At 42.8% G+C, this 18,612-nt stretch overlaps 1 protein-coding gene across 1 annotated transcript in view; it reads right to left on the reverse strand.

Moving 5' to 3' along the window:
- Nucleotides 1-18,612, reverse strand: part of TBC1D9 (TBC1 domain family member 9) — a 128,106-nt gene that overhangs the window by 13,512 nt on the left and 95,982 nt on the right. The window contains exons 14-15 of the mRNA XM_061142395.1: nt 4,293-4,391; nt 4,050-4,118 (exon numbers count right to left, since the gene is read on the reverse strand). Of these exons, the coding sequence (XP_060998378.1) occupies nt 4,050-4,118; nt 4,293-4,391 (168 nt within the window). The remainder of the gene's footprint in view (nt 1-4,049; nt 4,119-4,292; nt 4,392-18,612) is intronic.

Genomic DNA, 18,612 nt, shown 5'->3' on the forward strand with positions numbered 1-18,612 from the left:
ATAGAGTGTTAACCTGAAGAGTGTTAACCTGAATTCCGGCAGTCTGATCACCTCCTGTCCTCTGTGAGGATGGTACAGCTCAGAGGGTAAGTGGCTCCCACAAGTCACCTAACCAGTTAGTCAAAGCAGAATCATAATGTGATTTTGGGCTTCCAAACTCCTAATTTAGTGTCCTGTAAACCCCTGCCTCCTAGTACCAAGATCACATAACTTTTACCCTGCATGTGTGCTGACACATGCTAACTCCCTTCAGTCATGTCAGACTCTCTGCGACCCTATGGACCGTAGCCTGCCGGGCTCCTCTGTCCATGAAATTCTCCAGGCAACAGTACTGGAGTGAGTTGCCGTGCCCTCCTCCAGGGAATCTTCCCGACCCAGGGGTCGAAGCCATGTCTCTTTCATCTGCTGCACTAGCAAGCGGGTTCTTTACCATTAGCACCACCCGGGAAGCCCAAAGATTATCTTAGTCATCCAGTACCGAGGCTACAAGCATGCAGTCCCTCCTGTTTTGTGCATCTGAAAATAGCGCCAGGAAAATTATGAGCAGGAAACACTAGGGTGGAGGAGGACAGAGATCCAGCTAAAGGCTTCCTGTTTCTGTCCTTGGAAACAAGGCAGCCTCTTTATTCAGGAGGTCATATTGATTCTGGCAGAAACACATGCCCATTCTAGGAAGACCGCAAAGATGAAGCATCTAGTAGAAAGGCCAGTAAGTAGCCTCCAGTCCCCCTAGGTAGAGGTTTACAGTTAGCAATGAATGGTAGGCTGGGGAGACAGACAGGCATCCAAAGGGAGACTTTATTTTTGACTTTATTTCCTGCTGTACTGTCTATTTCATTAGAAGCATGAATAAACACTGCAATAGCAAGAAGCACTCTCACGCCAGATTGTTCCCCCTTGCCTGGGGGTTCTGAGAAGGAGCAGTCAGCAGTGAGCGTGCAGTACTTCAGTGTTGTTCTTACTTAGAACAGAGCAAAGAAGACCAGTGTCTTTGTCCTCATTGTTTACTGGGAATTGTAGCTACTAATCCAGCAAAGAGAGGAGTGGGAGTAGGCAAGAGAGGAGGAAGGAGAGGTGTCTCAGTGCAGCTTTGGGAGAATAAAGGAAGTGTGTCAAGTCCATTAGGCTTGGGGGCTGCACTCAAGTGCTGCTGGATGGCGGGGGGTTGGGTGGGGAGGAGTGGAGGAGCACGGTGACGATGGTGAGGTTGGGGGAGAGAGGCAGAGGCTGAGGTTCGAGGGGTGCCCCGGGTGGAGCTGTACTCCCGACGTGATGCCCAGGAGCCCCGTGGGTGGGAAGGAGTTAGTGATACGGCCCCACAGGAATGGTCCCCTTTTACCAGGGCTCCATCAGTGGATAAAGGTTACCCAAAGCACTGCCTCCTAACTAAAGCACCCATGTTCCTCCAGAACTGGACCTGAGTGTGCTGCAGGCACATTCATGGTGCTCACAGCCATCAGGAAATGGCAAGTCACACAGACCATGTCCCTCTCCTTTGATGAGACCCCCTACTCCATCATTTGGGCACTAGGGACCCAAGACTGAAAAAGGACTAATTTACAAAGAGTTCAAGTAAGGCCCAGGGGCCACAAATCACATTTTCTACCAAATCTGCCTCAGGGTGTCAGTCTTCACCGTTTTCTACCAAGTTTAGCCCAAAGCCCAAGCAGAAAACTGTGGGAAACAAATGTCTCTTTCCTTTGTATCTGAAGGAGATCCCCCAGAAATTGACTTCATAAAAGACTGAAGAGTCTGGCAGTGTGTCTGACATGGTAATACCTCAATAAATGTTTGTGCAGATGAATTGAAGCCAATGAAAAGTCTTCAAAAAACTCAAGAAAGAGTCCTTATCTGAAGTCTTTGTCTGGGGTTGCCATCACTGACTCAATGGGCATGAGGCTGAGCAAACTTCGGGAGATGGTGAAGGACAGGGAAGCCTGGCATGCTGCAGTCCATGGGGTTGCAAAGAGTTGGACATGACTGAGTGGTTGAACCCAACTGAGTACCTGAGAATCCTTCCCATCCCTGACACCAACTGAGGGTGTCAGGCTCTCTCTTGGGGCTCTCAGAAGACTTGGGGAACTCCTGTTTGCCAACATACCTAACGGCAGGGTTTTGGAGTATAAGGAGAGCTTTCTTCAGGCAATATCCTTGGTGTACAAATGACATGCCTGGTACCTGGAGGTGCCCAGGCCGCCGAGGGCACAGGTCCCCAGGGAAGAAGATACGGCTTCAGTGATCTCAGCATCTTGGACTTCTGCACACCCAGCCCTGGTCTTCCTCTTCTGGTGTGCCCCAAAGTCAGCCTCCTCTTTGGAATGTCACAGCCCTTCCCGGTACCTGTGCTCGGTCTTGCTGCCTCTAGCTGCTATTCCCCACTTCTGCATAGTTACCCCTAAATCCTGGCCCTACCCGTCCCCCACCCCCACTCTGTAAAGCAGATTTCTTCCCGTCTGATCTCAATTGGATCATTGTATTTTTTTCTTTCAATCCAAGTTGGATCATTGTATGTTTCCCTCTAAGAAATGAAGAGGAATTCCCTCCTTATGGAAAACCAACTTAACATGGAGCAATTAAGTGCTTTACATATCTGAATAAAAGACTAATGAGATGGCACATGCTTAAGACTGCACCGGTAAGTGCTGAATGCAGCCTGCTGGGGGCGCTGTTGCCCAAACTGCTGGACTGCACAAGGCCATCAACCTCTCTGTGCCTGCCTCAGAAGCACGCATTGAAAATGGATCACTGAAAACAGATCACTGAATCACCTATGTATTCAACACACATGTTTGGAACACCTATTGGGCAGGGACACAAAACTAGATACTAGAGAAACAGAAATAAGTAAAACGGTGGTATTTTTTTAAAAAAGCCTCCAGTAGCTAACAGGTAAATGGGAATATTAGCAAAAATATTCTCAGCTCTCACATTCTCGGTCTGATCTTAAGATCTACTAGTGTCCAACTCAGATCTTTATGTTTGCCCCCTTCTGTTCATTCCTATACTATCTTTGCGATCCTCAATTATCTTTAGTTCTGGAAATAAAAGCTCTATAATATACAAAAAACTAGCCAATTAGAGATTGTGATAAAATTGGTACCTGCGTAAAAGGCATCCTTTAAAATTTTTTCCTGGCAATTGTCACATTTTTACCTATGATGTTGGTAATGATAGTTACAACAAAAGTGGGTTTTTTTTTCCCTAGAAGAAAAACAATTCTACACTGCTTCATTTCATGACAATATTTCCTTATTGAGGATCGTGGGTTGACTTAGAAAAATCATAGAAATTTAAACAACTAGGCTTTCCCTTAGACATTCAAGCAGCTTTATTCTTATTCCAGCTATGTATCTCTTCTTAAGGGTGCTTGAACATAGACTAATATAGGAAATTAAAATTTACAGAAGTTTCAAAAAGAATTTAAGCTTGATTGCCATCATTCCATTGAGTATTACAAAGTAACACCTTATTTTCCTAAGTCCAAGGAAACAGTGAAAATACCACATGAAGTGGAAGAAGGCTAAACATCAATTTAAATGAATTATATCTTTATTTTTCATATTAAGTACTCTATTTTTATACTCTTAACTCCATCTTCCATTGATGCTTGTTGACACTCATGCTATCCCTTCACAATTTAACAGAAAAGTCTAGGAACTAACTGAATTATTAAAGTGAACTGCTGGGCTTCCCTGGTAGCTCAGTGGTAAAGAATTCACCTTCCAATCCAGGAGACATGTGTTCAGTCCCTGGTCTGGGAAGATCCCACATGTCTTGGAGAAGCTGAGCCTGTGCACCACAACTACTGGGCCTGTGCTCTAGAGCCAGGGAGCTGCAAATACTGAAGTCCAAGTGCCCTAGAGCTTGTGCTCCATAAGAGAAGTCAGCGCAGAGAAAAGCCCTGACACCACAACCAGAGAGGAGCCCCACCGACCAACTAAAGAAAAGCCCACAAAGCAATGAAGACCCAGCACAGTCAAAAATTAAAAAAAAAAAAAAGTGAACTCTTTTACTCCCTTCAGTGTACATGAATTTTCTTTGAAACTTACCTTGAAAAGAGCATAGAGTTCTTCTAGTTCATCAATGGTAAAGGACGTTTCAGTCACAATGGTTCGTACCTTATATAAAAAGAATAACACAATGACTTTCACAAACTCAAAAATATCATAATGGGAAACTGCCTGATTGTTTTCTTTCACATTCGCTTAGTCTGTCAAGCAGGAAGTGGAGTCAGTGGGGATACAAGGAAGGATGGAAAAAGAAAGCCACATGCCATTTCTCAAAAGACTCACCACATTCCGTTTTGTAGTATCTTCCAGCGTCTGGATCACCTTTAGTCTCTGTTTAAATCTCATCTGCTCAATCAAATCCGCCCGGATAGTTCCAAATTTCTGAAGAAAATAATATTGGTATTTCTGAGAAATCTGCTGGAGTACTTAGTGTCATGTCTGCAGGACCGATGGAGACAAATCCTGACACCAGGAGAAATTTCTTGCCAAATGATAGGGCTCTTAGACTATACCATCATTTATTATATGTCCTTTGTTTATTTTGAAGCCATTTAACAATCTTAAATAAATAACAGAAAATTCTCATGCTTCTTAGCATTGAAGTAAATCTCAAAGCCAAATTAGTTTTTCTCAAATCAACAGTTCATATGGAAAAAAAAAGTGAAAGTGTTGCTCAGTTGTGTTTGACTCTTTGTGACCCCACAGACTGTAGCCTGCCAGCTCCTCTGTCCATGGAGTTCTCCACACAAGAATACTGGAGTGGGTAGCCATTCCCTTCTCCAGGGGATTTTCCTGACCCACAGGTTGAACCTGGGTCTCCTGCATTGCAGGCAATTCTTTACCATCTGAATCACCAGGGAAGCCCAGTTCATAAGAAATGAGAGGGTTAAGTAAGGCCATAGGGACCCTTTGTGGATGAAATAATGCATTCAAGGAAGAACTTTCTTGACAGGAAGAAAGGAAGTGTATGAGGCCAACTACTCAACTGGGAGGTTGTAGGAAATGTTGGAGTGTGGCTTCCTGTTCTGATCTCTAGTTCAATAGCATTTGTCTTTCGATGGTAGACACTCAGGACTAGCTACCTTTCCCAACCCAAGAAGCCTAGCATTGCCTGAATGTTTGAGATGTTAGCATTGGGGAGGAGGAGTCTTAGAGAGGAAATGCATATGACTTCCCTCTACATTCCTTTTCAAAATAAAAGTGGATTTGGGGGATTTGTTTTGCTTTTTGAAGTTATGGTGTAACATTTTACAACAGAAAAAGATGAAGCAATCTGAAAAGTAAGTGACAATCAGGGGCCTGAGAAATTCCCCTTGAGTTTAAGAATACTGTTGGCATATACAGAGAGCATTGACTTTTGAAATTATGCTTGTCACACAGACTGGAAGTTGGCTCATCAATACCCATATGTCTATTCTCCCTGCATGTAGAGAATTCAAAATTTTAGCCAAGTACCCAGATGCTAAGCAAAAGACTACATTCCCCAGTGTCCCCTGCAGCTTGTTGCGCTAGGTGACTGATTCTGGCCAATAGGATGTGAGTAGAAGTGATGTTGTTGTTCAGGTACTCTTTGTGACCCCAAGGATTGCAGCACTCTCGGTTTCCTTGTCCTTCACTATTTCCCGGAGTTTGCTCATGTCCATTGAGTCGATGATGCCATCCAACCACCTCATCCTCTGTCCCCTCCTTCTCCTTCTGCCCTCAATCTTTCCCAGCATCAGGGTCTTTTCCAGTGAGTCAGCTCTTGAGTGCCCATTAAAGGAAAGAGGCACACCCATCCTATCTCCTTCCTGTGTGGATAAGACTTTTCTCAAGAGTGGATTAGATGGGGAGGGAGGTGGGAAGGAGGTTTCAAGAGGGAGGGTACATATATATGTACACCTAAGGCTGATTCATGGTGATGTTTGGCAGAAACCAACACAATTCTGTAAAGTGATTATCCTTCAATTAAAAAATAAATTTAAAAAAAGAGTGGATTGGAAAGAGCCTGGGTCCCTGATGCCATTGAGCTCCACACGAGTCCTGAACTCCATAAGCATACTCAAAGCGAGAGAAAACTGAATTTCTGTCTTAACTCTGTTCTGGGGCCTATGGTTATAATAGCCTAACCTGTGTTCCAACAAACACAAGAGCTAAAACTTACAAACTGATTAAGTGCTTGGCACAAATTACGCGTTTTGTTTAAATTCCATTTAATCCCTTTCTCCTGGTTCTATTTATGCCTTACCAGCTACTCCTTTTCTGTCTCCTCTGCATATCCTCTCTATCTTGAATCCCTGGGCAGCTCCAGGGCTCAGTCTTTAGACCTCTACACACCTACATACTAGGGATTCCCCTCACTGTTTACAACCTCTATTGTTCACACCCTGGTCCAAACCACTATTGTTTCTCTCAGAGGCTTAAAACACACACACACACACACACACACACACACACACACACACACACACACACACACACAGACACGTGACAGTTGAGAGTTAAGTTTAACTGGGTACAAAATGAGGGCTATAGCCTGGGAGACAACATTTCAGATAGCTCTGAGAAACTGCTCCTAAGAGGTAGGGGGAAGGTCAGTATATCTGATTTCAGTGAAGGTGGAGTACGTGCAATCAAGCATATATTTTTTTGCAGAAAGTTTCTGCTAGTCTCATAAAGGTTATAAAGTCATGTGGAGTTAGACATCACTGTGATGGAATTTAGTGCTTTTCTAGATATAAGATGCACGAATTGGGCTCCTAAAATGAGCTCCTGAAAATATCTGACCTGTTTTGCCAGTTTCCCAGAGCACAGAGCGCCTCATTTCTGCTCTCCACCCTGAACTCCTTCCAGGTGTTGAAGGTCAGCAGCTGCAGCAGCTCATGATTTATTCCTTGTAGAGGTGGATGGCAAGAGTGTGCGTGTGTGTGTGTGTGTGTGACGTCCAGGCAGATGGCAAGTGTGTGTGTGTGACATCTAGTCGTCAGTAGCTGCAGCAGCTCACGATTTAATCCTTGTAGACGCGGATGGCAAGTGTGTGTATGTGCGTGTGTGCCACGTCCAGGCGGATGACAAGTGTGTGTGTGTGTGTGTGTGTGACGTCCAGTCACTCAGTCGTGTCTGACTTCTGTGGCCCCATAGACTGTAGCCCACCAGGCTCCTCTGTCCATGGGATTCTCCAGGCAACGATACTGGAGTGGGTTGCCATTTCCTTCTCCAGGGGACTCTTCCCAACCCAGGGTTGAATGCACACCACCTGCATTGGCAGGGAGATTTTTTTTCTTTTTACCACTAAGCCACCTGGGTAGTGGTTTTAGAAGTGGTCCTTCTAAAACCTGAGCCTTGACACCACTCCCTTGCTCACAACTCCAGCATTTTCACAGCTCACTCAGAGTCAAATTCCAAGTCTCCCCAGTGATTCCAAGCCCCACACCGCTCCCCCTCCCTCAGCCGCCTCGCTGGTCAGCTGCCAACACCCTTTCTCACAGCCTCAGACACAGTGGGCTCTTGCTGCTCCCCTGGACATTACGGCAACCCCACTGCCAGCCCGGGCCTGTGCGGCAGCCCCTTCTCTGCCAGGAAATGGCTTCCTTCAGACACAACTCGCTGGCTCCCCCAGGTCATCTGAGTCTCTGCTAGAGGTCCCTTCATAGACACACAAACCCAAGAGAAACAGCATGTCCCCACCCTTTTAACCTGCTCTGTTCTTTCTTACTTGAATCTGCCACGGCCTGCCTCTTGCCCCTTACTATGAGTGCACAGATACTGAGTCTCAGCAAGTGCTCAACGGGCATTTACTGGACACACTGAATCCTGGGGATAATTTCAGGAAAAGTGCTCTTCCTAGCTCCATTTCAGAGATAAGAGAACAGAAGCTTAACACAAGTCATCAACTTGCCCAAGCTCACGGAGCTGTGGTGGTATGGCCCAGTTTGAACATATCAGGCTGTCCGATTCTAGAATCTGCACCCTTGGAAGACTCCCCAGGGGTTCATCTCCCTGACTTGCTGCAGAGAGCAGTCAGTGTTCAATAAGGCCTTGAGTTGCCAGATTCAGTGAATAAAATATAGGAGATACAGGATGTCCAGTTAAACCTTTAACTCAGATAAACAAGAGTGATCGTTTAAGTATGGCCCATGTGATGTCAGTCTTTTCTATATCTTATCTGACAACACCAGAAATGGCATCTCTCTATAGGTTCTTCCACATGGTAGACTCTGAACCATTTAATTTATAATTTCCCCAAACTGGAGTCAACAGTGAAAAACCCTACCCTTCTAATGCTTTCTATCTATTCAATATGTTTTTCCTGCTTTGAAAGAGAATTGTGTTTTGACTCAGGTGTTCCTTCCCGATAGTTAAGACAAGAGTACACTGACATCTTAGAACTTAGATCAGTTACTTAGAACTTTCATCACTTAATGTGATCGGAGGGTCTTGATCTAAAAATGCAGGGTTTATGGATGAATTTTCCCATCTCCAGAGAAGTGTCTTCTCAAGGCCGAGTCAGAATCCTTTCCACTCTAAAGAAGATATGGCCATTACTACCACTTAGAAGCCAGAATTCAAAAGTTGTTAGTAGGAGTTGCCACTAGTGATGAAAAATGTCATACTTAATTCACTCTGGGTTAAATCCTTGGGTGGGATTAAAACTCCCAAGAAAGGTAACTCTTTTGATCCTCACAGAAGAAAGGAAAGTATCCACTACAGAGCTCATGCTGAAGATGGAGGGGTGGGTTTACTTCAAACCAGGACACAGTCTGCCTTTGATCAACCAAGAAACATTACCTATGAGACAGAAGGAAGCTATTCTTGTACTACAACTGGCAGAGACATTAACAGCCCATGCCATTGGCCATCCTTACAATAACCTTGTGAATTAGTACTGTTACTTCTATTTAACAGATGAAATCCATGGCTGATTCATATCAATGTATGACAAAACCCACTGGAAAAAAAAAAAAAAAAAAAACAGATGAGAAAACTGAGGTTCAGAGAGGTTCTAGAAGCTACCCAGAGTCCCACAAGGGCTGCACTGCAATTTACGGTTCAGTCATTGGTTCTATAGCTCCACCACCTACTTTTCTAGCATTCTAGAAAAAGGGTCCAGATAGGTTCTTCTTTGTCTTTGGGTGGAGGAGAATGTAAATTTTGGAGCTAGACAAAATTTCATTCAAATTCATTTTCTTTTACTAATTATCTGTGTGACTTTGGGCAATTTGGTCAAGTCTTCTGACTCATAGTTTCTTCCTCTGTACAAGGAGACCCCAAAATTGTCCTTGTAGATTGCCCTTAGAGATAATGATACATTAATATAAAGTACTAGTAACAGTAACTCACAGTAAACATTGGCTTGAGATCTCTGCAGATTGCTAAAGAACAAGTTAGGTTTCTCAGGTGGCTTAGTGGTAAAAAAAAAAAAATCCACCTGCTGGAGGGAAGAACTAAGATGGTGGAGGAATAGGATGGGGAGACCACTTTCTCCCCCACAAATTCATCGAAAGATCATTTGAATGCTGAGCAAACTCCACAAAACAACTGCTGACCGCTAGCAGAGGACATCAGGCATCCAGAAAAGCAGCCCATTGTCTTCGAAAGGAGGTGGGACAAAACATGAAAGATAAAAAGAGAGACAAAACAGTTAGGGACGGAGATCCGTCCGGGGAAGGGAGTCTTAATAGAGGAAATTTCCAAACACCACGAAACCCTCTCACGGGCGGGTTTGGGGGAAGTTTTTGAATCTTGGAGGGCAACCTAACCGGGAGGAAAAATAAATAAAACCCACAGATTACATGCCTAAAAGCAACTCCCAGCAGAAAAGTACCCCAGACGCTCACATCCGCCACCAGCAAGTGAGGGCTGAATGGAGAAGAAGAGCGGGAGGCATTGGTTAGGGTAAGAACCCAGCCTGAATGCCCTGAGGGCAACCTGAGGGAGCTAACACGTGAGATAACAACTTCAGTTCAGTTCAGTCGCTCAGTCATGTCTGACACTTTGCAACCCCATTACAGCACGCCAGGCCTCCCTGTCCATCACAAATTCCCGGAGTTTACTCAAACTCATGCCCATCAAGTCGGTGATGCCATCCAGCCATCTCATCCTCTGTCGTCCCCTTCTCTTCCTGCCCTCAATCTTTCCCAGCATCAGGGTCTTTTCCAATGAGTCAACTCTTCGCATGAGGTGGCCAAAGGATTGGAGTTTCAGCTTCAGCATCAATCCTTCCAATGAACATCCAGGACTGATCTCCTTTAGGATGGACTGGTTGGATCTCCTTGCAGTCCAAGGGACTCTCAAGAGTCTTCTCCAACACCACAGTTCAAAAGCATCAATTTTTTGGTGCTCAGCTTTCTTCACAGTCCAACTCTCACATCCATACATGACCACTGGAAAAACATAGCCTTGACCAGACAGACCTTTGTTGGCAAAGTCATGTCTCTGCTTTTTAATATGCTATCTAGGTTGGTCATAACTTTCCTTCCAAGGAGTAAGTTTCTTTTAACTTCATGCCTGCAGTCACCATCTGCAGTGATTTTGGAGTCCAAAAAAATAAAGTCTGACACTGTTTCCATTGTCTCCCCATCTATTTGCCATGAGGTGATGGGACCAGATGTCATGATCTTAGTTTTCTGAATGTTGAGCTTTAAGCCAACTTTTCCACTCTCTTCTTTCACTTTCATCAAGAGGTTTTTTAGTTCCTCTTCATTTTCTGCCATAAGGGTGGTGTTATCTGCATATCTGAGGTTATTGATATTTCCCCCAGCAATCTTAATTCCAGCTTGTGCTTCTTCCAGCCCAGCGTTTCTCATGATGTACTCTGCATATAAGTTAAATAAGCAGGGTGACAATATACAGCCTTGACATACTCCTTTTCCTATTTGGAACCAGTCTTTTGTTCCATGTCCAGTTCTAACTGTTGCTTCCTGACCTGCATACAGGTTTCTCAAGAGGCAGATCAGGTGGTCTGGTATTCCCATCTCCTTCAGAATTTTCCACAGATAACTTAAACTGTGGGATAGCAAGAGAGAGAGTTAACCTGTGAAAAGCCCTAACCTAAGGCACAGCCAGCCCGTTCCCAGAACAAAGGACTGAGCAATTCCAGAGAAGAGCTAGCCAGCTGCGGACCAGCCTATCCCCTGTTGGAGACAGAGGGGAGGCGGGCGCCAGCCAGAGTCAGAAAGCGGCAAACTTGGCCCCAGAGACAGCATCTCTACCAAGCTGCAAACAGGCTTCTAGTTTCTAACCAAAGACTTCCTGAGATTCTGGATGGCTGACATCCACTGGGAGGGTCGCGGCTAGAGACCAGCTCCCCAGAACAGACACAAGGCGCGCCTGACTGGCGCGCACGCGGAGACTAAGGCTGGGACCGCCGAGGGGAGAAGGCGCACTGCACCTGGGGAGAGTGCGCCCGTCAAGCTCCTGGCTGCCTGAGCTGCTCGGGAGGGGAAGGCACAAAACGCAGGGCGCTTTTTTTAAGTACCGAGAACCTGAACCTGAGCAGCTTAGGCCTAGGAAGTGCACGCAATGCAGGGCCCGCTCCATATAGAGCAGCCTGGAGCCTGAGCAGTGTAGATGGGAAAGCACACGCCATGAGCGGGGGCAAACCCAGTGTGGCCGGAACACTGTGGAGTGCTCCCCACACACACCAGTGACATTTGTCTGCAGTGCCCCTCCCTCCCTGCAGCACGACTGAACAAGCGACCACCTCCACCCGCCTGTGTCAGGGCGGAAATTAGACACTGAAGAGACCAGCGAACAGAAGCCAAATAAACAAAGGGAACCACTTCAGAAGTGACCGGTGCAACAGATTAAAATCCCTGTAGGTAACACCGACTACATGGGAAGGGGCCTATAGATACTAAGAAGTGTAAGCTGGAACAAGGAGCTATCTGAAACTGAACTGAACCCACACTGCCTGCAACAGCTCCAGAGAAATTCCTAGATATGTTTTTACTATTATTATTATTTTTTAATTAAAAAAATTTAAAGTCCTCTATTACTCCTTAATTTTCATTTTTATAACCCACTATAACCTTGAAAAAAAAAAAGACCCTATTTTTAAAGCAAACGTCATATATGTTTCTTAAATTTTTTGTGTTTTTGTTTTTTTTAATATTGTATTTTTAAGAGTCTAACCTCTACTATAGATTTTTAATCTTTGTTTTTCAGTATTTGATATCAATTTCAGACATTTAAGAATACAACCTTCAGTACCCATTTTTACTCAGGAGTGTGATTACTGGTTTGATCACTCTCTTCCCCCTTTTGACTCTCCTTTTTCTCCCCCAGATCACCTCTATTTCCTCCCTACCCCTTCTCTTCTCAATCCAATTCTGTGAATCTCTGTGGGTGTTCTGGGCTGTGGAGAACACTTAGGGAACAGAGTACTGCCTAGATCTGTCTCTCTCCTCTTGAATCCCTCCTTTTCTCCTGATCACCTCTATCTCCTTCCTCCCTCTCCTCTTCTTCATGTAACTCTGTGAACCTCTCTGGGTGTCCCTCACTGTGGAGAATCCTTTCACCATTAACCTAGAAGTTTTATTATCAGTGCTGTATGGAGGGAGAAGTCTTGAGGCTACTGGAAGAATAAGACTGAAATTCACAGGCAAGAGGCTTAAGCCCAAAACCTGAGAACACCAGAGATCACCTGACTACAGGGAACATTAATCAACAAGAGATCACCCAAAAGCCTCCATACCTACTCTGAAACCAACCACCACCCAAGAGCCAATAAATTCCAGAGCAAGTCATACCACACAAATTCTCCGGCAACGCAGGAACATAGCCCTGTGTGTCAATATACAGGCGGCCCAAAGTCACATCAAGCCCATAGACCCATCTCAAAACTCACTACTGGACACTCCAGTGAACTCCAGAGAGAAGAAATCCAGCTCCACCCACCAGAACACCCGACATAAGCGTCTCTAACCAGGAAACCTTGACAAGCCAATCGTCCAACCCCACCCACTGGGAGAAACATCCACAGACTTCCAGAATACAGAAAGGCCACCCCAAACACAGCAATCTAAATAAGATGAAAAGGCAGAGAAATACCCAGCAGGTAAAGGAACATGAAAAATGCCCACCAAGCCAAACAAAAGAGGAGGAGATAGGGAATCTACCTGAAAAAGAATTTAAAATAATGATAATAAAAATGATCCAAAATCTTGAAAACAAAATGGAGTTACAGAAAAATAGCCTGGAGATGAGGATTAAGAAGATGCAAGAAATGTTTAACAAGGACCTAGAAGAAATAAAAAAGAGTCAATTAAAAATGAATAATCCAATAAATGAGATCAAAAACACCCTGGAGGGAACCAACAGTAGAATAAAGGAGGCAGAAGATAGGATAAGTAAGGTAGAAGATAAAATGGTGGAAATAAATGAAGCAGAGAGTAAAAAAGAAAAAAGAATCAAAAGAAATGAGGACAACCTCAGGGACCTCCACGACAATGTGAAACACCCCAACATTCGAATCATAGGAGTCCCAGAAGAAGAAGACAAAAAGGAAGGCCATGAGAAAATACTCAAGGAGATAATAGCTGAAAACTTCCCTAAAGTGGGGAAGGAAATAGTCAGACAAGTCCAAGAAACCCAGAGAGTCCCAAACAGGATAAACCCAAGGCAAAACACCCCAAGACACATATTAATCAAACTAACAAAGATCAAACACAAAGAACAAATATTAAAAGCAGCAAGGGAGAAATAACATATAACACACAAGGGGATTCCCATAAGGATAACAGCTGTTCTTTCAATACAAACTCTTCAGACCAGAAGGGAATAGCAGGACATACCTAAAGTAATGAAAGAGAATAACTTACAACCCAGATTACTGTACCCAGCAAGGATCTCATTCAGATATGGAGAAATCAAAAGCTTTACAGGCAAGCAAAATCTGAGAATTCAGCACCACCAAACCAGCTCTTCAACAAATGCTAAAGGATCTTCTCTAGACAGGAAACACAGAAAGGTTGTATGAACGCAAACCCAAAACAACAAAGCAAATGGCAATGGGACCATTCTTATCAATAATTACCTTAAATGTAAATGGGTTGAATGCCCCAATCAAAAGACAAAGACTGGCTGAATGGATACAAAAACAAGACCCCTATATATGCTGTCTACAAGAGACCCACCTCAAAACAAGGGACACATACAGACTAAAAGTGAAGAGCTGGAAAAAAATACTTCATGCAAACGGAGACCAAAAGAAAGCAGGAGTCGCAATACTCATATCAGATAAAATAGACTTTAAAATAAAGGCTGTGAAAAGAGACAAAGAAGGACACTACATAATGATCAAAGGTTCAATCCAAGAAGATATAACAATTATAAATATATATGCACCCAATATAGGAGCACCGCAATATGTAAGGCAATTGCTAATAAGTATGAAGGGGAAATTAACAATAACACAATAATAGTGGGTGACTTTAATATCCCACTCACACCTATGGATAGATCAACTAAACAGAAAATTAACAGGGAAACACAAACTTCAAATGACACAATGGACCAACCAGACCTAACTGATATCCATAGGACATTTCACTCCAAAACAATGAATGTCACCTTTTTCTCAAGTGCACATGGAACCTTCTCCAGAATAGATCACATCCTGGGCCATAAATCTACCCTTGGTAAATTCAAAAAAATTGAAATCATTTCAGTCATCTTTTCTGACCAGAATGCAGGAGGATTAGATCTCAATTACAGGAAAAAAAACCATTAAAAATTCAAATAGGGAGGCTAAATAAGACGCTTCTGAATAACCAACAAATCATAGAAGAAATCAAAAAGAAATCAAAATATGCATAGAAACGAATGAAAATGAAAACACAACAACCCAAAACTTATGGGACACTGTAAAAGCAGTGCTAAGGGGAAGGTTCATAGCAATACAGGCTTACCTCAAGAAACAAGAAAAAAGTCAAATAAATAACCTAACTCTACACCTAGAGCAACTAGAGAAGGAAGAAATGAAGAATCCCAGGGTTAGTAGAAGGAAAGAAATCCTAAAAATTAGGGCAGAAATAAATGCAAAAGAAACTAAAGAGACCATAGCAAAAATCAACAAACCTAAAAGCTGGTTTTTTGAAAAGATAAATAAAATTGACAAACCATTAGTCAGACTGATCAAGAAACAAAGGGAGAAGAACCAAATTAACAAAATTAGAAATGAAAATGGAGAGATCACAACAGACAACACTGAAATACAAAGGATCATAAGAGACTACTACCAGCAGCTCTATGCCAATAAAATGGACAACTTGGAAAAAATGGACAAATTCTTAGAAAAGTATAACTTTCCAAAACTGAACCAGGAAGAAATACAAGATCTTAACAGACCCATAACAAGCACGGAAATCGAAACTGCAATCAGAAATCGTCCAGCAAACAAAAGCCCAGGACCAGATGGCTTCACAGCTGAATTCTACCAAAAATTTAGAGAAGAGCTAACACCTATCCTACTCAAACTCTTCCAGAAAATTGCAGAAGAAGGTGAACTTCCAAACTCATTCTGTGAGGCCACCATCACCCTAATACCAAAACCAGACAAAGATGCCAAAAAAAGAACACTACAGGCCAATATCACTGATGAACATAGATGCAAAAATCCTAAACAAAATTCTAGCAAACAGAATCCAACAACATATTAAAAAGATCATACATCATGACGAAGTGGGCTTTATCCCAGGAATGCAAGGATTCTTTAATATCCACAAATCAATCAATGCAATATAACATATTAACAAATTGAAAGATAAAAACCATATGATCATCTCAATAGATGCAGAAAAAGCCTTTGACAAAATTCAACATCCATTCATGATAAAAACTCTCCAGAAAGCAGGAATAGAGGGAACATACCTCAACATAATAAAAGCTATATATGACAAACACACAGCAAACATTATCCCCAATGGTGAAAAATTGAAAGCATTTCCCCTAAAGTCAGGAACAAGACAAGGGTGCCCACTCTCACCACTACTATTCAATATAGTTTTGGAAGTGTTGGCCACAGCAATCAGAGCAGAAAAAGAAATAAAATCCAGATAGGAAAAGAAGAAATAAAACTCTCACTGTTTGCAGATGACATGATCCTCTACATAGAAAACCCTAAAGACTCTACCAGAAAATTACTAGAGCTAATCAATGAATATAGTAAAGTTGCAGGATATAAAATTAACACACAGAAATCCCTTGCATTCCTACACACTAACAATGAGAGAACAGAAAGAGAAATTAAGGAAACAGTACCATTCACCATTGCAACAAAAAGAATGAAATACTTAGGAGTATACCTACCTAAAGAAACAAAAGACCTATACATAGAAAACTATAAAACACTGATGAAAGAAATCAAAGAGGACACAAATAGATGGAGAAATATACCGTGTTCATGGATTGGAAGAATCAATATTGTGAAAAAGAATATACTACCCAAAGCAATCTATAGATTCAACGCAATCCCTATCAAGCTACCAATGGTATTTTTCACAGAACTAGAACAAATAATTTCACAAATTGTATGGAAATACAAAAAACCTCAAACAGCCAAAGCAATCTTGAGAAAGAAGAATGGAACTGGAGGAATCAACCTGCCTGACTTCAGACTCTACTACAAAGCCACAGTCATCAAGACAGTATGGTACTGGCACAAAGACAGAAATATAGATCAATGGAACAAAATAGAAAGCCCAGAGAAAAATCCACGTACCTATGGACACCTTATCTTCAACAAAGGAGGCAAGAATATACAACGGAAAAAAGATAACCTCTTTAACAAGTGGTGCTGGGAAAACTGGTCAGCCACTTGTAAAAGAATGAAACTAGAACACTTTCTAACACCATACACAAAAATAAACTCAAAATGGATTAAAGATCTAAATGTAAGACCAGAAACTATAAAACTCCTAGAGGAGAACATAGGCAAAACACTCTCCAACATAAATGACAGCAAGATCCTCTATGACTCACCTCCCAGAACATTGGAAATAAAAGCAAAAATAAACAAATGGGACCTAATTAAACTTAAAAGCTTTTGCACAACAAAGGAAACTATAACAAGGTAAAAAGACAGCCTTCAGATTGGGAGAAAATAATAGCAAACGAAGCAACAGACAAAGGATTAATCTCAAAAATATACAAGCAACTCCTGCAGCTCAATTCCAGAAAAATAAATGACCCAATCAAAAAATGGACCAAAGAACTAAACAGACATTTCTCCAAAGAAGATATACAGATGGCTAACAAACACATGAAAAGATGCTCAACATCACTCATTATCAGAGAAATGCAAATCAAAACCTCAATGAGGTACCATTACACACCAGTCAGAATAACTGCTATCCAAAAGTCTACAAGCAATAGATGCTGGAGAGGGTGTGGAGAAAAGGGAACTCTCTTACACTGTTGGTGGGAATGCAAACTAGTACAGCCACTATGGAGAACAGTGTGGAGATTCCTTAAAAAACTGGAAATAGAACTGCCATATGACCCAGCAATCCCACTCCTGGGCATACACACCAAGGAAACCAGATCTGAAAGAGACACATGTATCCCAGTGTTCATCGCAGCACTGTTTATAATAGCCAGGACATGGAAGCAACCTAGATGCCCATCAGCAGACAAATGGATAAGAAAGCTATGGTACATATACACCATGGAATATTACTCAGCCATTAAAAAGAATTCATTTGAATCAGTTCTAATGAGATGGATGAAACTGGAGCCCATTATACAGAGTGAAGTAAGCCAGAAAGATAAACACCAATACAGTATACTAACACATATATATGGAACTTAAAAAGATGGTAATGATAACCCTATATGCAAGACAGAAAAAGAGACACAGATGTACAGAACAGACTTTTGGACTCTGTGGGAGAAGGCGAGGGTGGGATGATCTGAGAGAATAGTATTGTAGCAAGTATACTATCAAGGGTGAAACAGATCGCCAGTCCAGGTTGGATGCATGAGACAAGTGCTCAGGGCTGGTGCACTGGGAAGACCCAGAGGGAAGGGATGGGGTGGGAGGTGGGAGGTGGGCTCAGGATGGGGAACACATGTAAATCCATGGCTGATTCATGTCAATGTATGGCAAAAACCACTACAATATTGTAAAGTAATTAGCCTCCAACTAATAAAAATATATGAAAAAAAAAAAAAAAATCCACCTCCCGGTGCAGGAGGCACAGGTTCTATCCTTGGGTGAGGAAGATCCCCTGGAGAAGGAAAGGGCAACCCGTACCAGTATCTGTGCTTAGAAAATCTCAAAGAGTTAGTTCCCCCAAGCCTGACCTTCAAAGAGCCCTCTACATTTTATACTTAATTAACCTCTGTTCCTCAAGTAGAAATGGACCCAGCAGTTTGCCAGGCAGGTCCAGGGACTGGCCATAATCAGACACAATGGAATACATATAATGGCCCTTCCATTGAGAGCAAACAGACCCAACCTAAAAGGAAACCATAAACTCCCAGGTTCCTGCCTAGCTATTTCCGGAGGATTTCTAAAGGAAAATGGGTTATGCGGAGGACTGGGCCGTGATCTCTTCTCCCCTGCCCCTTCGCCTTTTTGGAGGGGCTCTGACAGACTAGAATTCTGAAAACAGCAAGCAAA

The sequence above is a fragment of the Dama dama genome, chromosome 5, assembly GCF_033118175.1.
Source record: "Dama dama isolate Ldn47 chromosome 5, ASM3311817v1, whole genome shotgun sequence".
NCBI classification, from domain to species: Eukaryota; Metazoa; Chordata; class Mammalia; order Artiodactyla; family Cervidae; genus Dama; species Dama dama.